The sequence below is a fragment of the Bos taurus genome, chromosome 22, assembly GCF_002263795.3.
Source record: "Bos taurus isolate L1 Dominette 01449 registration number 42190680 breed Hereford chromosome 22, ARS-UCD2.0, whole genome shotgun sequence".
Taxonomy (NCBI): domain Eukaryota; kingdom Metazoa; phylum Chordata; class Mammalia; order Artiodactyla; family Bovidae; genus Bos; species Bos taurus.
In genome coordinates, this window is record NC_037349.1 from 23,390,848 (window position 1) to 23,414,878 (window position 24,031).

At 39.1% G+C, this 24,031-nt stretch overlaps 1 protein-coding gene across 3 annotated transcripts in view; it reads right to left on the reverse strand.

The window, feature by feature from the left end:
• The window catches only part of CNTN4 (contactin 4), a 1,027,736-nt gene that overhangs the window by 138,689 nt on the left and 865,016 nt on the right, over positions 1-24,031 (reverse strand). For all 3 annotated transcript variants that reach the window (XM_005222675.5, XM_005222673.5, XM_059880036.1), the window contains one exon: positions 23,548-23,698. In XM_005222675.5, the coding sequence (XP_005222732.1) occupies positions 23,548-23,698 (151 nt within the window). The remainder of the gene's footprint in view (positions 1-23,547; positions 23,699-24,031) is intronic.

Here is a 24,031-nt window from a genome sequence, read left to right on the forward strand (position 1 = left end):
GTCTGCATATAAAAAGCAGAGCCATTACTTTGCTAACAGAGGTCCATCTAGTCAAAGCTATGGTTTTTCCAGTAATCATGTATGGGTATGAGAATTGGACCATAAAGAAAGCTGCGTGCTGAAGAATTGATGCTTTTGAACTGTGGTGTTGGAGAAGACTCTTGAGAGTCCCTTGGACTGCAAGGAGATCCAACCAGTCCATCCTAAAGGAAATCAGTCCTGAATATTCACTGGAAGGACTGATGCTGAAGCTGAAACTCCAATATTTTGGCCACCTGATGTGAAGAACTGATTCATTTGAAAAGACCATGATGCTGGGAAATATTGAAGGCAGGAGGAGAAGGGGGAGACAGAGGATAAGATAGTTGTATGGCATTACTGACTCAATGGACATGAGTTTGAGTAAACTCTAGGAGTTGGTGATGGACAGTAAGACCTGGCATGCTGCAATCCATAGGGTCGCAAAGAGTCAGACATGACTGAGTGACTGAACTGAACCGAACTGAATGAAAAAAAAAGCTGCTTATAGATGATCCACCTGTTTGCTTATATCAGTTAGAGTTTTGAGGTTGTAGGTAACTGAAACAGACTTTGGTTAACTTGTGCAACTTTTTGGAAGGATATTAAGTAGCTCTCAAACTAGATAAGATCCTGAACAAAAATGACCTGGAAAGCTAGCTCTGCAACCTATATGTCTATCAACAGAGGAATGGATAAAGAAGATGTTAGATATATACAATGGAATACTACTCAGCCATAAAAAAGAACAAAATTGTGCTATTTGCAGAGAAGTGGATAGACTGAGTGAGTGTCACACAGAGTGAAGTAAGTCAGAAAGAGAGTGAATATTGTGTATCAACAGATATGTGTAGAATCTAGAAAAATAGTACAGATAAACCTACTTGCAAAGCAGAAATAGAGACACAGATGCTGAGAACAAATGTATGGACACCAAGAGGGTAAGAGGGGTTGGGAAGAATTGAGAGACTGGGACTGATGTATACATACTATTAAGTTTATAAAATAGATAACTGATGATCACCTACTGTACAGCTCAGGGGAAAAAGAAACAATAAATATCTCGGGGATGTAGGGAACAGAATCTAAGAGGTGGTCTCCCCAGGGAGCTGCCATCAAAGGACTCTGCTCTAACCCTATTCTGCCTATAGGGAAGTTCTAGTTCCTGAAGAGGCAGAGGGCTTGACTGGTTCAGCTGTGTCCATCAACACCTCCATCCACAGAGAGGGCAGAGTGCCAGGATCAACAAGCTTAGGGAGCTGGCACAAAGGTAAAAAGGCACTTTTTGAAAAGATATTAAACTTTTTCCCATACTATCCAAAATTCTTTCTGATATTATCTCATCTATGAATCCAGGAGAAGTGACATGTCAGCTACAATCTATGACAAGAGGAAGCCAGACACTGAAGACTGTTCAAGGTGTTTTTTGATCCAAGGGAAAGGCAAGGGCAAAGGCCCTGAGGCAGAGAAGAGCTGAATGTCTTTCATTAATGACAAATACAGTGTGATTAGAACTAACTGAAAGAGTTAGCAAAGGTACATCCCTCAAAATACAAAGACAATTTCTTGCTGAAAATGTGAACCATCACAGGGCCTTCAGCAAGCAGCAACATCAAAGATCACTGATCACAGATTATCATCATAAATATAATGGAAAAGTTTGAAATATAAATGTGACATAGGGACATGCAGTGAGCAACTGCTGTTGGAAAACAGCACCAGCAGATCTGCTTGACGAAGGGTTGCCACAAACCTTCCGTTCATAAAAAACACAGTATCTGCCAAGTGCAATAAAACAAGGTACATCTGTACCTTGAGCAAGATGCTTAATATCACTGAGCCCCAGTTTATTTTATCCTCTGTAGAGGATAAAATATTATTATCTAATATTATAATCTCTCATCAAAAATCCTAGGGCAAAATTGTGATTTAGAATTTCTAATATTAAGAAACATACTATGGCACATAGTTTATTTTAGATAATATTCCCCCAAATATTGGCACGTAACCATCCTCTCAGGTGGCGCTAGTGGTAAAGAACCTGCCTGCCAATGCAGGAGACATAAGAGGCGTGGGGTCAATCCCTGAGTCAGGAAGATCCCCTGGAGAAAGGAATGGCAACCCACTCCAGTATTCTTGCCTAGAGAATCCCACAGAGGAGTCTGGCAGGCTATGGTCCAAAGGGTTGCAAAGAGTCAGACTCGACTGAAGTGACTTAGCACACATGCACAACCATCCAATCAATACATGATTATTTCTGCAATTAAACATGAGATAAAAAAAAAAAAAAAGGCAAAGTCTGGAGCCTCAGTTTGGTTTTGCCACCATATGAGTCAGCTACAAAATTGCCAAAAATAAACAAAGAAATTAGTATGAAGAAAAAGAAAAGAAAAATATCCCTTCTGTTTTCAGAGCATTTTGGATTTCAAAGATACAAATACAGGATGGTGGGTCCATTCCTGAAGGCAGGGGTGTTTTTTTGATGACTTTTCCTTCTCCATCACTTACACCCCACCCTGCCCTTCCTGGCAACCTCCCTCCAAGTCATGATACCCAAGTAAAGCAGAGTGAACACAAAGCACTCCTGCCCAGGGTTCTTTGTATTTTATTGGTTCTACTTCCCCAGGGTCTGTGGGCTTGAACAAATGTGGAGGTTTGCAGATCTCAGAGCCTGTCAGGTCTACATCATCATGGGGCCAACTGGGAGCACCACCGACAATAAAATCCCCCAAAGAGAACAAGCCTTCCCAGAGTTTCTAGGTCAGAACCCACTCTAACAAAGTGAGCCGTGAAAGCGCCTTTATGTAGTAACTTGTTTAATTAAGATAACAGATGTTACTATTAGACGAGTCCTAGTGAGCCACTATTTAATTGGACACTCATTCACACGACTTGTGACTGGTAAAAACCAGTTCAAACAACCGTTTCCTTTGTACGAGGGCTTTTTTTTCCCTCCTTGCAATTAAATTGAATAAACAATGCACCCAGTGCCCATCCATTTAAAAGAGACAGGTTTAATGGCACAGGAGTTTAATATGAGCAATAATGTTAGAATAGAATAATTTCTTAGTTTAAAAGGCAAGTTTAATCCTCAGTTTTATCTATCAGGCACTAAGTCAGGCTAACAATCAGCTGCTCAGGAAAAACAGCTGAGAAAACCCTCACTTGGGGTGTTGTTAGACCCTCACTTGGGGTGTTGTTAGATGTATGTTATTTATAACAGAAGAGAGGTCCGACCATAGCTTTCATGTTCAAATTTTAATACAGTATGGAAAGAGGGATAATTTACAACCTGTCATCCACGTCAGTATGACAGAGGAAACAAAAACAAAAAGAGGAGGATGAAATGTCAGGGGATTAGCAGAACCACCAGGGAAGACAAAATTCAGAGATTCTATTATTTAACCATTCGTGGGAGAATAAAAGCAGCGCTGTGCTAGATATCAGGAAACAGATTCCTGTCCAGGCTTCCATAGCTAGTCTCAAGATTCCCTACCTTGTTCTTCCAAACTTTCACTGACACGAAAGGACAGAACTAGACCTAGATTTACAGATGCTGTTGCCTACAGGGCTTAGGCAGGTCATCTGCACAAACCAAGTGTATGACAATAAGGTTTCACAATACACTCTGCTTATATTTGAAAGCAAGAACATTAATTATAAGCATAAGAAAACACTATTTTACTATATTTTTTGTTGGAAACATGTGGGCTTTTGGGCCAAGTTTTATTTTCATTTTTTATAAAGAAATAGATACCATCAATATGTTACTTTTACTTAAACTCTAGTGTAAGAAAAACAGTAATTCAAGAGCAGTGAGAAATGGCCGACTGACAGTACATCTTAACACGGGTACAAGGGTTGTGAAGATAACTGGAGGTTTCACGCCCTTGCTAAATGGGTAACTGTTTCTCACCTCTGGAAAGCTGAGTTTATAAAAAGGCAGGCTGGCTGTTGTAGATCATCTAGATATCTTTTAAAATAAATCAGTAATCTGATTTACATGACATATCCCAAATTTTAATTTTAATGGTTGGAATCTAATTAAAAAATATAAGCATAATGTTGGATAATGTGTTTGCCAAAGAAAACCTTCCTGCAAGCAAGGTTCAGTGAATCTTGGCTAGATGATTTTGGAGACCTTCTGATGGTATCCTTCTGGGATTCTAAACCCTATTCTTGTTATAAAGGTTTATTCCCAAACCAAGAATGGGAAGGGGTTTCTTTAGTTTGGACACACAGTTACATGACCATGAACTTGCCAATAGTTAGTTGTGAGACCTACTATGAGTCACCTAATCCTTGTTTTCTCATAAAAAGTGCTGGTGCTGGGGAACCAGTGATTCCCACTGGCTGGGAAGCGATGCAGGACAGCATGTTCTGGAGGGAATTTTTTCAAATCACGCCCTGAGATTCTTATCATACACTCCTGGGCTCCCTCCCTCCACTGCTTTCCATCCCCTCTTTCTCCCATAAACAGGGTGTGATTAATCATTTCAAGCAACAGGAATATGTTGCAGTCCACAGGTATGCTGGGGGTGGAAACAAATTGAAAAACCACTGACCTATTGATCGCTAAAGCTTATCTAACTCTAAAAGTCTCAAAATCAGAGATGACACTAGTTACATGAAAAGATATGCATCCTTTAAAGAAGATCTCTGGACCCCTCACATAATGTTCTTATTCTTACTTGCACATGTAAATAGGAGAGAAGAGTTCCAGCATTCAAATCTTCTACCTCACTTTTGAAAGTTTCAATTTTCAAAGCATGAAAATCATGTTTTTATAGTAAGTTGCTTTTTTTTTTTAGATATTTAAAATAACCAAAAATTTTTAAAGTAAAAAAAGGTAAATCACTATAGGTACACATAACAATTTTATTTTTTTTTAACAATTCACTAAAGATTTGTTATACTTTGATCAAAATAAAAGAGTGATTCCTTTTTTTTTTTCCAATCATGACTTCATTTTCCAGCACTACCAAAATAAAGGGGCTTCCCTTGTGGTTCAGCTGCAAGAATCCACTTGCAATGCGAGAGACCTGGGTTCGATCCCTGGGTTGGGAAGATCCCCTGGAGAAGGGAAAGGCTACCCACTCCAGTATTCTAGCCTGGAGAATTCCATAGACCGTATGGTCCATGGAGTCGCAAAGAGTCAGACACGACTGAGAGACTTTCACTCACTCACCAAAACAAAAGCAAAAAGAACTCAAATGTAAGCTTTTTAATAAGAAAATGATTCAAAACAAGAAGAGACATTGTGTATGAGACAGCAAAAGAAACACTGATGTATAGAACAGTCTTATGGACTCTGTTGGAGAGGGAGAGGGTGGGAGGATTTGGGAGAATGGCATTGAAACATGTATAATATCATGTATGAAACAAGTTGCCAGTCCAGGTTCGATGCACGATACTGGATGCTTGGGGCTGGTGCACTGGGAGGACCCAGAGGGATGGTATGGGGAGGGAGGAGGGAGGAGGGTTCAGGATGGGGAGCACATGTATACCTGTGACGGATTCATTTCGATGTTTGGCAAAACTAATACAATATTGTAAAGTTTAAAAATAAAATAAAATTAAACTAAAAAAAAAAAGAAGAGACATTTAGATAAGAAAATAAAACAAGAAAAAAACCCTGAAATTGACATATTTTTGATATGAAACTTTGTCTTTCAGCTTCTTTAGTTAATATTAATAAGTTGCTTTTTTTCTTTAACTTTCTATTTTAGGCTTGCCATATATCTACCTTCTGGGCAAGGGGCATGTGCCATGTTAGGCTAACTAAAGGCGTCTTTTTTCATGCAACTCAAAGCAGAAAAGATATTCATTGTTTGCATAAAAAAATCATAGGTACTAGACCAAAAGGTGATCTTACTGGTCCAGTGGAAAAGCTGGATTGTCTTTTAAGATTTGCTTTCCCTCTCTGCTTTCTTTCTTGCCTTCCTTCCTTCCTTCTTTCTACCCTCCCTCCCACTTTTTTTTTTTCTGTGGGAGACACAGGAAGTGAATTCAGAGGTGACAAAGTCCTGAAGGGTGTGGACTAAATATTAAATGGCAGAAATGATAAATGCTCCATCACCAACATCATGGGTCTATGCTTTGTGTAATTATTAGAAAGCAAATGTATGTAGTATAATAGAAGAGGAGCTAGTTTAAGGAGTTCTCAACTGCATATTACTCTTAGCTCTAAAATTCTACTACTTAGATTCAATTTTATTTTTTAATCTGTGCTCTAGTGGTCCCAATAATAAAATGGAAAAGTACAATTTCTAGTTATCTCAAAATGCTGATGTTAACAGAAAATTTAACAAAGCAGATGTGATGTTCCTGTGAGTGTTTAAAGGTAGGAGCAAAACTAAAACAAAGCAAAACAAAATTCACTTTTCTTTAGGCCGTGTTCTTGCCTTGTGACTATGCATATTTGAATGACAAAGACAGAAGTGAACAGGAATTAAATACTAAGAAATTTTGAGGAATAACTCACCAATGGATTTTTATACAACGATGGAACCACAATTCCACTGTTATATAGTCACACATACAGATGCATACATCTGTAGGCAAAGTGCATATTCATTCTGGGCATAGCAAACAGTTTTAAGCCAATTGGTAGGGAGCTACTTGTGGCCAGTATAAATACCTAGCATTCTGAAACTGTATAATATAATGATCTGAATAATGTCTATGCTTTATAACTAAGTATTTACTACTCAACATACACTGCTGGATGTCAAATTAACAAAGAAGATGATGAAGCCTCTAAGAAACTGGTGTGTATTCTTGAACTGTGCTTGAACTTTCAGTTTCTTCACATCAGAGGAACCAGGAATAAAGTACTGTTCTTCCTTGGTTAATTGTAGGCCTGAGTTATTCATGCCTTTATTTCATATAAAAAAAATAGCTGGTCTGCTTTTGATTTAGCTATTCAGTTGTAATGACTAACACCCTTGTGGAAAAATATGTCAGGAAAAACTTGAGAGTATCTGTAGCTAGCTTTTATCAAGCTTTCTCCATCTTTGACATGTAGACAGGAATAGTTAAGGGTTGGTGGCTCAGTGGTAAAGAACCCATCTGTCAATGCAGGAAAAGTGGGTTCCATCCCTGGGTTGAGAAGATCCTCTGGAGAAGGAAATGACAACCCACTCCAGTATTCTTGCTTGAGAAATCCCATGGACAGAGGAGCCTGGTGGGCTACAGTTCATAGGGTCATAAAGAGTCAGACATGACTCAGCAACTAAACAACAATAACTGGAATAGTCCAACAGGAGATGATGGTGGTTGAGTGAGGGCACAGGAAAAGCAGATGGAAAGGAGGCAAAGTCTATATATCCTTTGGAAGTAGATTCACCAAAATGTACTAATACACTGGATACATGTGATGTTGAAAGAGGGAATCAAAGATGATTCTAGATTTCTGACTGGAGTGACCAGAGGTAGATGGTGCAAGTAGGAGAAGAACAGGTTTTAGGGTGCATGTTGGTGGCTAGAATGAGTTCTGTTTGAGGCATGTTGAGCTCAAATCATTCAGTCCTGCACTGAAGATGTACATTTGGGAGTTCCTAGTACAGATGGTGAGTTTAAAGCCATGGGAGGAGGTGGGATTATCCTGGGACAGGGTAGAAGCAGGGGAGCGCAAAGTGGATGAGAAAGATGAAGATGCACTGACCAGAAGATCCAACAGAAAGTGAAAGAGGAGGGAGAGTTTGATAATGAAGGAAAGAGCAGGGGTGACTGAAGGTGTGTGAGTCCTTGAGAAAATGACAACGGGGGATAATCATTTTAAAGTGCGTTGTTAAAAAAATAAAAAATAAAAAATAAAGTGCGTTGTTTTTTCTTCTGAGTCAGAACATATTGAATTCACCTAAAAAACATTTTTCTTGGTGTTAAGAGCAGGCAGTTTCATTTTTTTCTGAAACAATTTTATGCATCCTTTGGAACAAACTACCTCTTTTGGAATAAAACCCTTTAGAGCAAATCAATACATGGGAAAGTCAATGTGTGCAGAAGCAACTGAAAAATATCAAAAGCACAATCCAAATCTTATCTAATTTCTGTCACATTGACCATAGGTGACAGTTCAGGCATCTCTTTTTCTCAGGCATACAATCCCCGCCTCCCACCATGCTCAAGCTTTCATAGATGACTCTGACTCTCATTTTATCAAGATCATGGTCAAGGCCATATTATATGGAATCTCTCAACTCCCTCTTTATACTTCCTTCTCTGTGCCCTCACCCACCCTCTCTTTCTCCCCAAAGTCAGAGAAGACAGGTACATCCTTCTTTCCCATAATAATTGATTTCAGGTCCAATACCCTCCTGTTTCCTTGAGAATATCTCCCTCTCTTACACTGTTAACTCCTTCTTCACCTTTGTGTGAGCCCCTCAGGCTATAAAGATGTCCCAATGTCCTCCATTCTAATAAGATTCTTGCCACAAACAAGTTGCTCCTCTCCAGTATATCTGATATTCCTCTTTTCACTATTTGATACCAGCAAAAATCAGTTACTACATCCAACTTCAGATCCAGCCAGTAGAACTTTTATCGAAAGTTCTACTTTCAAGGTTATTTTTGACTTCATTATCTCCTCTCAAAATATAGTTTGAGGTCTTCTTTCTTTTTTTAACTTTTTATTTTATATTGGAGTATAACCCATTAACAATGTTGTGACAGTCTCAGGTAGACAGCAAAGGAGCTTGGCCAGACATATACATGTATCCATTCTCCCCCAAACTCCCTTCCCATCCAGGCTCCAACATAACATTGAGCAGAGTTTCCTGCACACTATGTTAGGGAGGTCCTCATGCTTTAAAACCTCTCAAAGATACCTGACAATGTCAAATGCTGTCATTTTCGACACCCATACTTTCTTACCAACACTCCAGTTTCTTAGCTTTCTTATGATTTTTTTTTTCTCTTTCACACACTTGTCACAGTTCAGAAGAATCTATCCAGATCAGATCTCTTTTGTTTTCCCATTTTTTTTTCTCAGTGAAACTTACTCACTCTTATCACTTCAAAGAAGATAATTTATCTGGTCTTAATCTCTCCCACGAACCCCAAACTAGCATTGCCAACTCTAAACTGTGTTATGTCCCAGCAAGTAATGACATGTTGGTAAGTGTTTAACAACTGGCTCTCTATGGAAAAGAATGTCCCGATGTATACCACTTTCCATGGTGTAAATACTCCCACCATGGTCAATGTCATCAATGACATCAGTGAATGTGGTCTAGGAAAAGATATGTCCCACTGACTCTTAGGAGCCCATCCAAGAGGGGTCCAGGATACCTCTGCATGTAAAGCCTTTCAAATTCAACACAATAACACTGAACTCATCATCTACCCAGGCGGTTAGTCTACTTTCAGAGATAATAAGCAGATAATAAAAATCCCTTTTTATCATTGGTCAAAGGATTCAGTAGTATTTTTGCTACATATTTTGCAGTCATTTGAGCAGGTTATCTTGCCTGGATGGAAGAACACATCCCATCGAATAACTCCTCTTACATAGAGCTGCTTCTAGCATTGCTGAGCTAATACACATGGTAATTTTTAGAGGTATGGAGGGTTAAATAATTTACGATAATACTATCAATAATTTGTTTTACTTAAAAATTTAAAACGTCTATTCTAGGATATAATTATGTCTCATGTGGGCAGGACAGTTGAATTACAACATATTTATTATTCTGGGGAGAGGTGGAGGAATTGTATACATTACAACACAGACACACATGCACACACACAGCAACTTTGTTTAATAGAGTCTTTTATCCACCACCTGGATTTCTCATCAAGCAACCTATAATTCTACTATATGTACCCTCTAGGTGCCATATGTTGTAATTATACAGAAAGCCAAGTGTTGCTCTAATTAGATCATTTGGCAAAAGGGATTTAGAAACACCATGATGGATATTTACTAGTAGAGATCTAATTAACTCTGGCATATCTGTGACTGAAATATGAGGATAAAACTCCACTACAGAAATAGAGGGTCAAACATAGTACATGATACTAGACCTTCAATATTTACATAACATCCGCACAGTCTAGCAGATTCTATTTCTAGAGATGACAAAGTTAGGAGGAACCCACATTTATCTGCGTTGTCTCTACTGAGAAGGAACAAACACTGCCTTTCTGGTTTTAATATCCAGTCACATCACTTCAGTTCTAATTGCTCTTAATTACATGCCACTTTGGTTTGAATGTTTTCATGATCACTTAAATCCATTTGATGATGCAGAGCTATTTTCTCTGCACAAAGGCAGTGCTGAGGTAGTTCAAGGACTTAATTTACCTCTTCTCCAAGGGGCTTACATGGTTTTAACCCAGCCCTGAAATCAGACCATTATGCCTCCTTTCCTCAGGAAACTAGGAAACCATGGATCTGAAGGCTGCCAATTTATTACTGAAAATATGAAATGAGCTAACAGTAAAGGTTGCTTCTGGACAACTTATCCATATTAAAGATGTCAGCAATTTTCCAGTTTGAAAAGGGAGGTAATGAAAGCAGAGTTTTATTTTTACTAATAATGGATTGACTTGAGCTTCCCTGGTGGCTCAGATGGTAAAGAATCTGCCTGCAATGTGGGAGACCTGGGTTCGATCCCTGGGTTGGGAAGATCCCCTGGAGAAGGAAATGGCAACCCACTCCAGTATTCTTGCCTGGAAAAATCCCATGGACAGAGGAGTCCATGGGGTTGCAAAGAGTTGGACACGACTGAGCGACTAACACTTTCACTTATTGACTTACCACAAGATTCCATGCTCTCTTAAAGTAGAGAGAAGCACCTAATGCTCATTCCTTCCTCAGACAAAGCTGGTACAGAGTTTCTGGAATAAGTGAGACATGGATTTGAACACCAGCCCTAATATTACCAAACTCTGCAACCTCAGGTAGAGTGAATACCCTCTCTGAGCTCACGTTACCTTATCTAAGAATGGGGTTCATAATAGGGCTGATCTTGTAATGTTTTTCTGAAGACTAAAAGAAAACGTATATAAAGTGTTTAGCAGAGGGCACAGTAAAGACTGAAAAATAGCTAGGTAATATTATTACTCAAAAAAGGGAGAGAAGTGATGGCCACAAGAGAACCAGGAAATACAGGAAAAGAGCCAAGGTAATCAGTATCCTGAATCCCCAGCAGTTCCCAAAGCTCAAGGTTTATTCATGAAGGTGCTAGTGACATAAAAGGAGATCAAAGCCTCATTTCAACTTAATAACTAGAGATTTCGGAGCTTCTTCAGAGCCAAGCTGACTCACAGCCTTTCTGTCACTATTATTTTATATCTGTCAACATTATTTCAAAGTGTTAATCATCTCTTGTTGAAAAGTCTGAAGCATTTCCCTACCAATTATTCTTCCATTTCTTCCATCTAAACTCGACTGACACCCAGTTTCCCACTTGGCTGGATCCCTCTTGACTTGCTCATGTCTGTCCCTTCATCTTGCACAGACACGAGCCCCTACACAGAGACCTCCTGCTTCCCCCTCTGCAGCCCTGTGTGGACCACGTTCTTTCACAACTGCTTAAACTCACTTCCTGTTGGAAGCCAATTCTGGCAGACCCTGCCTGACTCGAAGAGTCTCTTCTCTGTGTATTCCCTAAGCACCGTCACCTAGCTCTGTTTGGAAGATATTATGTTAATTTGTACTTCACTGGTGGTTTCCAAGTTGTTTCATGTGTGTAGATTCTGTCATAATAGCTGAATCGTATAAAACTTAGGAAGTGAGTCTTGGGATTTCTATCTTCTCTCTCTTCTTTCAACTGCACAAGGCAATTTATCATTGTAAAAATCATTTTTATAATCACCAAATTAAAATAAAAAGCCCTCTGCAAAACCACAGTCAGTATAAAACCACAGATCCTCAACCTGGGGTGAACAGCTCCCATTGCTTCATTCTTTTACTTATTTTCTAGAAATTTGGGGAAGAGGATCAGATATGTATTTTCCACCCTCGTTGCCCCTCACCTTTCGTGTCTTCACCTTGAAAGCTCCCCTGGCTGATTTCTCCAGGGAGTGCAAGGCTTTGGGGACCTGAAAAGAAGTTTCCTTGAGTGACATTTGGGAGCCACTGAAACAGAAGGGACAGCATTCAGACTTTCAACCTAATTTATTCCCTCTTCAATTTGCATTTCATGGACTCCATAGAAGTGGCCATTTTCCCTGGTAACTTAGATGGTAAAGAGTCCACCTGCAATGCAGGGTTCAACGCCTGGGTCTGGAAGATCCCCTGGAGAAGGGAATGGCAACCCACTCCAGTATTCTTGCCTGGAGAATTCCATGGACAGAGGAGCCAAAAACATGCTGTGAGATGGATGGAGGGAGAGATTTTTTTTTTCCTGTAAACAGTCAGATTGTAAATATTCAAGGCTTTGCAGGCCAGGTGGTTTCTGTTGCAACTACTCAACCCTGTCCCACTGGAGCACAAAAGCAGCCTAGACAATTTGTTCAAGAATAGTATGGGGCTGTGTCCAATAAAACTTTATTTGTAGACTCTGAAATTTGAATTTCATCTCATTTTGATAGTTGTAAAATTCGTTTCCTTTTTTATTTTTGTCTTACCATGTGAAAATGTAACACCATTCTCAAGCTTGCAGGTTGCGCAAACACACATGGGGGGCTGGCTGGATGTGGCTGGGGGGCTGTAGGTTGTCAAGCCCTGGGTAAGAGAGTTTGGGGGAGAAAGAATAGTGTGTTGAAAAGTTGGTAGCAGGAAGAATAAGGGCATTTGAAGAACTGACAGGAGGTCCACACAGCTCAAGAAGTCAGGTTGAGGGAAGAGTAAGAAAGAACAGTGGGGAAAGGACGGCAGGAGCCTGACCAGTGTAGGGTCTTGCTGATTATGTGATGGACTGTCTGCTCTGAGGCTAATGGGAAACCACTAATACAGTGTCATACCTGGCTTTGCATTAAAATCATGTGCAAGAATTCAAAACAAAATTCAGACTCCTGGGTCTCACCTCAGAATTCCTTAGAGAGAATCTTTGGCGACAGAGTGGGATTCTGTATTTTTAAATGTAGTTCTGTTGGTCCTAATGCAGTCAGCCCAGCAGTAGTCTGCATACCGAATTTGGGGTCTCCCAGGAGTCGGGGGCACTCATGTGCTCAAACACACATGGCATCGTTACTCATGGGCATTTCAGACTATTATGGGAAATAAACATTAATAAAATAATCAAACTCACAAACACAAAATTTATAAGGAAGGGAGGGAGGGAAGGAATAAGGAAGGAAGAAGGGAGGGAGGGAAGGAAGGAAGGAAAACAGGAAGGAGAAAGAAATCCACAGTCCCAACTTCTAGGGAAATCACTGTTAACATTTTAGTGGAGATTCTCCCAGGCTTATTCTTTGCATGTCTATCAAAATATGGATATGCATATGTGTGTTGAGACTACAGAATGATATTTTATATACTGTTAAAAAAAATCATACCTTTAAAAGATGAATAGTCTCTTTCCTTTAAACCATTGTAGAAATTCTGTCCCTTTTTAAATGGCACCTGTAGAACTCAGATTTAAATTAGGTTGTTCACGTGGCTCAGATGCTCAGACGTGTCCTACTCTTTGTGACCCCCATGGACTGTAGCCCACTAGGCTCCTCTATCCATGGGATTCTACAGGCAAGAATACTGGAGTGGGTTTTCATTGCCTCCTCCAGGGGATCTTCCAGACTCTGAGATGAACCAGGGTCTCCTGCATTGCAGGCAGATTCTTTAGCACTAGCGCCTCCTGGGAAGTATATACACATATGTTGTTTTATACATATATAGGTTGTTCATAAGCTCAAATGAATCTGTTCAAAGGAAGTGTGTGACAAATGTTTATTGAATTTAATTAATCGGGGTTGTGATACGGGAAGTTTCATATTGTGAAAGATTTGAGTACAGGCTGGTTCCAAACAAACCCGTTAAGAGGTTAGCTGAACAGCTGCAAAGTCCATACACAAGATAATAAGGGCAGAAAGTAGGACAGGGGCAGGGGACTGACCGACAAAAAAGAATCAATGCTGAAGAAACCCGGAAGGATTTTATCATCAGGTGTTGCCTTTAGATTGGGAACCTAATTTTAAATACTTCCATATAAAAATTCAGTTCTCTTGCCAGCATATCCTTAGGCATAACCAATAACCACGAGCACATGAATAGAACAGGTGGTAGGTAGCTTCTGCCTGAATTTGGACATCACTTTAATTCCTGATCGTAACACAACAAGATATAACTATACTGAGGCAAAAAAGACCGGTGACTGAGAGCTAAATTTACAGAGTCTCCACAGGACAGGGTCTGTGTACCATTAACACACATTTAAAAAACAAATGTCTCTAAACTCTTCTGCAATGACTCTTCAGGGGAGCTCAAAGTTGTAACTATTTTATGCATGGCTCTAGGAGAGACAAACGGAAGGAAAGGGAGAAAAGTTCCAAGTCTGAATTGGAGAGCAAGATAAGCTCAGTCTATTTCCATGACTACAGATGCAAAATTAAAATGAAATAGTATTACCAATAAGCGGGGCAACAGATTCTATCTAGAGCAATGATGCTCGAGTTGCTTTGATGTTGTTTTGCCTCCAAGGCAGGATTTCCATTATTATGGAGATGAACTGCCTCTAATTATTGCAATAACATAATTGCTCCCCAGGGCAGAATTCCTAATAACAGAGCTATATGGCTCTGCAGCAACTGTAAGAGATATCCTGAGGACGGGTTTCTCATTAAGAGCACATATATAGACACTCTGCCTCCAGAAGAGAAACAGAATCCCTGCAGCAATAAACTTTCTTTCCCATGCAAGGATTCGATCAACCTTCTGGGCAAATACCTGCCATCCCATGTGCTCTGCCTCCCAGGTCGCCAGTATCTTTAGACCAGGGTTTCACAACTTATATACAATGTAGAGTTTTGCTGCCCTGTGCTTAGAGCTTCTTCCACATATTACATGAATTTCAACTCTTCCAAAGACTTCTGCGAAGAGAGGCAAATTAGTAGGGCCATGATCTAATTCCACCGTGGCAGAAGACTGTGGGGTTTTTAGTCAAGACACAGGAATTTTATTCCTCTTTGGTATGAACAGTCTCACAGAATGTTAGATTCGACCTGATTGTACTGTGGGCCTAAACATGTGTTCAGTCTGGGAAGAAATGCCTAAGAATATGGACGATTGTACCATTTCACTGTGTCTCTGAAACATGTCCACAGTGGCCTCAAAGTGCTCCCCTGAGGTGATTGATGTTAAGGTTCCTCAATGCAGTGGTCATCTTTGAGCCATTATTTTGTCATCTCTTGGAAGCAGCAAGCACTTGCTCCTTCTTGAACCTTTCTGCTCCCTTGGTTTCTGTTTCCTAGGTTCTCCCACATCTCTTAATCCCCCTCCCAGTGTGCTCTGCTCCCACCCACTTTTTGCATGTGGCCATTCCTCAAGGGTCCTTTCTTTGATTCACAGGTGTTCTCATTCTACACAACTCTCTGGGTGTGCTTATCCACTCCACAGCTTCTTGTCAACTGGTGACATCTGGGTCTCTGTCTTTACTCTCCCGAACTCAGACCCACATTTCCTGTTGGACATTCATTCACTGAACACTTAGTCTGTACCAGGCACTATCCTAGGTGCTAGCATTACAGAAAGGGACAAAACACAAAGGGCCCCTGGTAACCACGAAGTAACCTCAAAGTAGAAGAGGAGGGTGAAGTGATCTGATGTGAGGACTCTAACGGACTGGACTCGCTTTGCTAGCTCCAATGATGGAGGAGGGGGCTATGAGCCAAGGAATGCAGGTGATTTCTAGAAAGCCACACACTGATTCTCCCCTAGAACCTCCAGAAGGAATGCATTACTTAAGGATATAATAAGACTATTTATTTCTTTATCAATACTATTTTGATTCCAAATGGCAGATTTAATTTTGGCTTTCAGAAAGACATTGAAAGAAATGTGTTATTTTAATGCAAGGAGAATAATTTCTGACTTATGACCTCCAGGGCTATAAGATACTAACTTTTTATTGTTTAAGACACACACACAGACACACACAGACACACACACACACACACACACACACTTACCAGTCTCTGTCTTCATGGAATTTACATTACGATTAAATGGAAAGTGGGGAAGACAGATAATAGAAAAAAGGCAAGCATGCAGCATGTTAGAAGGTAGTAAGAACTATGAAAATTGTAAAGCATGAGAAGAGGATGGTGGTGGTGTTTACAATTTGAAATAGGTTTGAGGGAAAAATCTTTGCTGAGAAAGTGACATTGAATTTGAATTCCAATCTGAATGTGACATCACCACTTGAAGGCACCTCAGATTTCACATGTTAATACTCATTTCTTTATCTTCTCCTCTCAAACTTAGTTTTCTCTTCTCAGTACTGTGGTCAATAGCTCTGCCATCTACCAGCTGCTCAAGTTAGCATCTTAGGAGTCACTTTCTTTTTTCCTTCCTTCTTTTAAAAATATTTCTGCTTAATAAGTCATTTAAGTTAAAAAAAAAAATCTGTCTTCCCTCCTATACTATCAGGAGAGACACTGAAGTCCTTTTGGTTTTCATTTTAGCATACTGCCTGAAAGTGGTCTCTCTGTGTTCCTAATCTTGTTCTACTCTGATTCTTTCTCCATGTTGCAAGCAGAGCAACCCTTCTGCAGCACGCATATGACGGTGCACTCTCTTGCATAAAATCTTTCTATTTTCTCTGGAAGTTCAAGCCTAAACTCTACAGACATCGAATTCAAGGCTTCCGCAATCTATTGTTGGCCTACAAATCCAATGATCCTTCTAAATACATCATCTATGATTGAAAAACACATTGTTATTTTGCGGCTGGGCCCGTGCACTAATCTAAGAGCATCTTGAGGGTTGGGTTTATGTCTCCTCCTTCTCTCTCTCAGTGCCAGGCAAAGGGCTCAACATATGGCAAGCACCGAATGAATGCTTTGTTCATTGATCGAAATCTATGTCGGCTCGGCTAGTTTGGCAGAATAGTCCTGCTGTTGTTCTGAAACCATGCCTGTGAGATGCAGGCTGTAAGTTTCAGATTCTTTCTGGAAACATTCAGTGGTATATCTATACTTAATTATTATCCATTAGCTTGACATAATGTATTAGCCTAACATTTAAAAGGAAAGAGAGACATTCTTAAACATGAGTAAGAATAAGAAGTCTTTATTTACACATGGCTAACTAAAGTAACATTTCACTAATTTCTTCAGCTTCAATGAGAAATAAAATATTTTCTCTAAGTGAATTTTCCAGACAACTAGATTTACCCCTTTAAGCACTAAGTTAATTGTTCAAAATAATCATTGGGAAGGAGTGGTTTTTCTATGATGTACACTTGTTTGCCTTACTAATCTAAGCTAACTGAAGATGTTTTTTTCCTCTTTAGGGACACAGTGTAATAATAATCATCAATCTTTGCTACAGAGTTCAAGATACTTATTCCCTTATTAATATTGTTTTAATTCTGAATGGCAGATTTAATTCTGGCTTTCAGAAAGACATTGAAAGAAACGTTTACGACAGTAAGAGATGTCAAATAACATGATACGAAGAACATCAAGATTTGGACTTGGGAAATAATTGAAAGGCGACTTGAGAATAGCATGTCGGTATATAAAGGGAAGAGGCATGGTGGAAGAGAATTAGATTTTTTCTTAATATAACTTCAGAAAGCAAAGCAAGAAACAATGAATGGAAATTACAAGGATATTGGTTATGAGGAAATACTCTAAAAATTAGTCAGGTCCTCATGTTAGACATAACCAGGGATGGTGAAGTCCATCCGTTGTGGGGTTCCCTGTCTGGGAATGGAAGCTGAGCTCCATGACTAGGGTAGGAATTGGACACTGTTGCCTGTCCACTTACTCTTCTTCTGGTTGTAGGACCCTATGCTTCTTTGGGGAAACCCCTGTCCCATTCTCAGTCCTCAAGGTCTTAGGTGGAGCTTCCCCAAGTGCCTCTTAGGATGGCATATGATCATGTCCTTCTGATCAGTGCATCACATCCCCTTGAATGTCACTGGTTCAGGGAAGATCACTGACCAAGGCAGGTTTATCCCATGCCATAAGCATCTATTCTGCAGTTGTGAGAAGTTAGAAAAGAGGGAAAGAGGGAAACCAGCGGCCATCCTACCAACAGGAGAGGAGAGCCCATCAGAAAATGGAGCCAAAGTAGAGGAAGACACCAGTGAGAGAGGAAGCCAGCCACCCAGTCCCACCGTCACTGTGTGAGCTCCTGAACCCAGGCACACCTCGAGACCCAGCCTGGCCCTGGTCTTCTCAAGTGTGGAGCCAGTGAACTCCTTTTGCTCCTGAAGCCAGTTCTGAGTTGGGTTTCTGTCACTTGCAACCAGAAGACTCCATGTGAGTTGGTTTCATATCTCCTTATGATTCTAGGAGCCTAGGTTTTTATTAATGATTCTGTCATTTCTGAATTTTGATGTTTTTGTTTGTAATAGATCAATCTCATCTGCCTCAAATGCATTCTGTCCAGAAACAGTAAACAAAATTATCAACCTTTTTCAGTTACATGGCTTAATTGCTCAACGAATCCAAATAATTCCACTGCTTTGGTGGTGAGTAGAGGCCTCTCCTGAAAACTAATGTACTTGGGTCTTTGTGACAAACCATCTCTGTTTTAAATGCCTGATATTGCCTTTACTCTGATAGCTGGATAAATATACAAGAAAACAAAAAATATATATTTATGCTTATGGATATACTGCCTACACAATAACGAAGTTATAAAAATTAAAGATTAAATCTTTCATTTAGATGATTGGTTTAATATATATAAGGCCAGTGTAAATATGATTTAAATCCCTAAAGCCTTTAAAAACCAAAATAAGCACATATAAAAGTATTTTAAAAATTGTTCACATGTTAACATTAAACTAGTATTTCTGAATCCATACCCATTGAGGTAACTATAACACCACAATTTGAATAAGATCAAAATGTAAACATTTAAAAAAATGTTTCTTCTTATACTTTTATTGTAAACTCATTTGCAGGCAGCTGATTAGCTAAATTTAAAATTAAACATCACTTAAGTAGTGTTTGGCTAAGTCAAACCATAAGCTCTAGGGAGAATGTTAATAAAAAGTGGTGCTTGATCATAAATTTTGTTCCACTGAAACTTGGTTTATAGCAATATTCCATAATTGAGATTAATCATCTCTTATTCAAATGTTAAAGGCCATCATTCAAAAGTCTACAAATAACAAATGCTGGAGAGGATGTGGAGAAAAGGCAGCCCACCTACACTGTTGGTGGGAATGTAAATTGGGGCAGCCACTACAGAAAACGGTATGGAGGGTCCTCAAAAAAAAAAAATAGACTTATTGTATGTTCCAGCAATTCAACCCTTGGGCATATACCCAGACAAAACTGTAATTCAGAAAGATACATGCACCCCTTTGTTCACTAGTAGTGCTACTTCCAACAGCCAGGAAAGGGAAACAATCTGTGTTCATTAACAGAAGAATGGAAAAAGAAGACATGCTATGGGAACTTCCCTGGTGGTCCAGTGGTGAAGACTTTACATTCCCAATGCAGGGAGCCCGGATTCAATCCCTGGCCAGCTAACTAGATCACATATGCTGCAACCAAGAGTTAGCATGCCGCAACTAAAAAGAATGTGCACACCACAAGAAGACCGAAGATCCCACCTGCCACAACTAAGACCCAGCTCAGCCAAATAAATAAATAAAATACTTTTTTGAAAAAAGATGTGGCACACACATACACACTATGGAATATTACTCAACCATCAAAAAGAATGAAACAATGCCATTTGCAGCAACATGGATGAACCTAGAGATTATCATACTAAGTGAAGTAAGTCAGAAAGAGAAAGACAAATAAAACATGGTATCACTTATATGTAGAATCTAAAATCTGATACACTGACATATCTGTGAAATAAAAAGAAACTCACAGAGAACACACTTATAGTTGCTAAGAGGGAGAGTGGGCAGGCGAGGGAAGGAATGAGGGTGTGGGATTAGCAGAGATAAACTATTATATATAGGATGGATAAAACACAAGGTCCTACTGCATAGCACAGGGAATTATATTCTGTGATAAACCATAATATCCTGTGATAAGCCATAATGGAAAAGAATATGAAAAAGAGTATGTATAACTAAATCACTTTGCTATACAGAAGAAATAAATGCAACCCCCTAACACAAGGGAAAGGCTACCGACTTAAACATTCTTGCCTGGACAATCCCATAGATAGAGGAGCTTGGCGGGCTACAGTCCATAGGGTCACAAAGAGTTGGATATGACTGAGTGACTAAGCATGTTATGTTATATTGTAAACCACCTATACTTCAACAAAATTTTAAAAAAATCATTCAAATGTTAATGGCTTGCCTTTTCATTCTTAGGATTCCACATCTCAAAAGAGAACTACAAGTCCGCATATTGGAAGCTATTACTCAACACTGTAGTCAACAAGCTTTTCCTTTTGTGTTGTTCTAGCAATGTCAGTCCTTCTCTAAAATAGGAATTCTAAACTTTTCATTTATGAATCCTATATATGATTGCTTTTCTTCATTTATCCACTTACTTATGTTTCTCATTTATCAAAAAGGCAGAGGAAAATGGCAGAATTTCTTCTCCGTCAACAAGGAAATATCAGTAATATCTTTCTTATTTTTTACCCTTTTCAGAAATTACAGGAAGTTCAGTTGAGTTTATCTTTCTCGCACTCCAGCAGCGCATGGAGTAAACTTGGTCCATGGATGTGTGGCCCATACTGTTCTAACATTAAATTAAAAAAAAAAAAAACAATTACTGACATTTAAAACTTAAGATAGCTCAACTTAAATCCCATGTTTCTAGTTTCCCTTGAAAAATGAGAAGGTGGAGAGGCACTGGACCTGTATTTCCATCTGGTGGCAATAATATGCTAGACTTGAGGGGTAAGTGTCTCCCAAGGATGGGACACACACTGAAGTCCCCACATTCACCTTTAAATTATACCTGGCCAGGGACTTCCCTGGTGGTTTAGTGGCTAAAACTCCAAGCTCCCAATTCAGGGGGCCTGGGTTCGATCCCTGGTCAGGGAACTAGATCCCACTTGCCACAACTAAGAATTTGCATGCTTCAACTGAAAGATCCCGCATGAGGCAACAAGATCAAAGATCCCGTGTGCTCCAACTAAGACCGGTGCAGCCAAATAAATTAAGTAAAAAAGAAATGCATGCTTTGTTAAAAAAAATAAAAAATAAATTACACCTGGTCAGCTTTTGAATTCATTTTCATGATGAAAATCAATCTATCTGTTTAATACACTGTGAGAGAGGTGGAACTGAGAAAGAGAACAGTGAGGACACAGCACCTATGGGGATAAAAAGTGCTAACACTGACAGTTTGGGTCGTGCCTGGTGATGGTGGAGGTGGAGGTGATAAAGACCAGGACCTGAGTAATGATGGGGAGTTTCCTTGCTTTAAAGATACCTGTAGTGCCATAGCAATGTTGAGGCTATATCTGAACCCTATCAATCAAGTTAGAAGAAAAAATTTAAAAGTTGGAGAGGGATAAGCTTTGTGGTAAGTCAAATGGTAGAAGAAGTCAAATTCACTTATTAAAAGTAATTCTTGGTATATCATTTTCCCAAAGTTAATTTAAACAACCTGTATCAATGATTAAATTATAGTCATGTTGAGCGATCATTATTACTGTTAAAAAAGTTAGGGTGTCCTTTTTCTTCTAGGCACACAGAAAGACTGAATTTCCCTGTTGGGTTGAATTTGGGAAGAGCCAAGTGACTTCTTTTGGCCACCAAAACATGAGCAAAAAGAAGTGCTTCACTTCACATGTTTACCACCCTCTTTTCTGTCTTCCCTGGTGGCTCAGAGGATAAAGCATCTGCCTGCAATACAGGAGACCTGGGTTTGATCCCTAGGTTGGGAAGATCCCCTGGAGAAGGAAATGGCAACCCACTCCAGTATTCTTGCCTGGAGAATCCCATGGACCAAGGAGCCTGGCGGGCTATAGTCCATGGGGTCGCAAAGGGTTGGACATGACTGAGCGACTTCACTGTCTTTCTTTCTTTCCATCTGCAATTTAAATGTTCCAGAGAGTGCTATTCTACCAGCTTAGGCTTTAGAGAGCAGCAAGGCCCCCAGCAGACCTCTGGTGGGCATGCAGTGTGGATGAGAAATTTCCTTTTGTTTTAAGACACTGTAGGTTGCTTGTGAAAGCAGCAAATTTTATTAGCCTCTCCTGGATTGATCTTCCATGTTATTCAAACCACACTCATTCATATATCTATTTTTCATATTATTTTAAAATAGTTTTCTTCATATTAATGGTATATTAAAACTTGTAAAATGTAGCCTTAATCTAATAATGTACATGGTACATAAAACAAGAAACTGTGCTCTCAAGTTCCAACTTTGGCTCCAGATTTGAATGTCAGGTCAGTAATCAGTAAACTATACCACTTTCTTGATATAACAGAAATCAGAAAGAGACACATATTATGCATTTACTATGTATGAATACACCCTCTATAAACCATATCGTGTTTGCAAAAATCATTAATAAGGACAACATCATCAGTGTGATGATCTACTTTGCATATGTAAATCCAAAGGTGTACAGGTGTTAAAGTTGATACGCACACATTTTTGCAGGCTTCCCCATGACATCTTTGAGTACTTGACCTTTAGCATCAATTAAAATCATTATGTATACAGCTGGTAAATGTTATCTTATGCATGACAGACTCATGCACAATTACCATTTTCCAACAGATCTGAGTAGATTACAGAAAGGGGTGGGAGATATTTTACAGAGGTGACAGCCAAGAAAAGGTCTTAAGAGATACCTGCTATTTGTCACAATATGACCTAAACCCCCAAACAACCCATATAATTACACTGGATAAAAGAACATGCATTATAAACATAATTCATGTATAATAGGAAACACACATTTGAAGAGTTTCGATATGAGAAAGAAAAAAAAACTTTTCAAAAATAAGTTTGAAATAGAGTTCTTAAAAAGACATGATTAAAATAATAAAAGCCATGTTATTTGAAAATGAGTTCTGGAATTAAAGATGGTTTCACAAAAAGGGAGAGATTAACAAGAGACATACTAGACACTGCCAAATATTTGAGGGGTTGCCATAGCAAAGAAGAGCTGGAATTACTTGTTTATGGGGAAAAAACAAGGTATTAAAAGAATGGAGAAAGATGGGCAAACCTACAAATAAATTTTAAGCTAAAATTAAAAAAGGTATTTCTAGTTGCACATCTTTGGGCAACTCCAACAGCCTTCAACATGTGGGGTCATGTGGTCTACCTGTGCAAGAAAGGCTTTCTAGAATCTTACTATCAAGACCTGCTAATTTACCACTCTTTCCCAAAGCTTCAGCTCTTTGATTAACATTTAGTTCATGCAGAGCAGATCATAAATTCTTCCCTCTTGGACTGTTAACAACAGACCTATAAATTATTATGGGTTAACCACATAGTTAAAATATTTCAAGATAATACCTTTCATTTTCTTTTAATACGTCCCTTCCTTTCTTCCAGGTGTGGACCGGTTTCGGAGAAGCCTTTGGCTTACACTCAATGACAACTTCACCTCCCACTTTGACAAGAGTTACCCTTTTTAAGAGGGTTCTTGAAAAATCTGGACCTACAGCTGGAAGAGAATACAGAAAATGAAATAATTATTATGGAAGAAAAAATCCACTAGATCATTCTTTAAAGTTTTTCTTTCTGTAATGCACTTATTACATCAAAGGGAGGAAGTTGCATTTTTCTGAAGTACAGGAGTAATACTGGAAGTTTTGGTGGATTTACAAAAAGTTGAGCTGTAGTTTGTATACAGTAAAATGTACCCATTGAAAGTGTACAGCTTGATGAATTTGGTAAACTCCAACATGAAGATCAAAATATACGCTATTCTAAAACTATACATAGTGAGGGATTCTTTACGAAAACTACTCTATGTTCAGATGAAGAAAATTTTTTA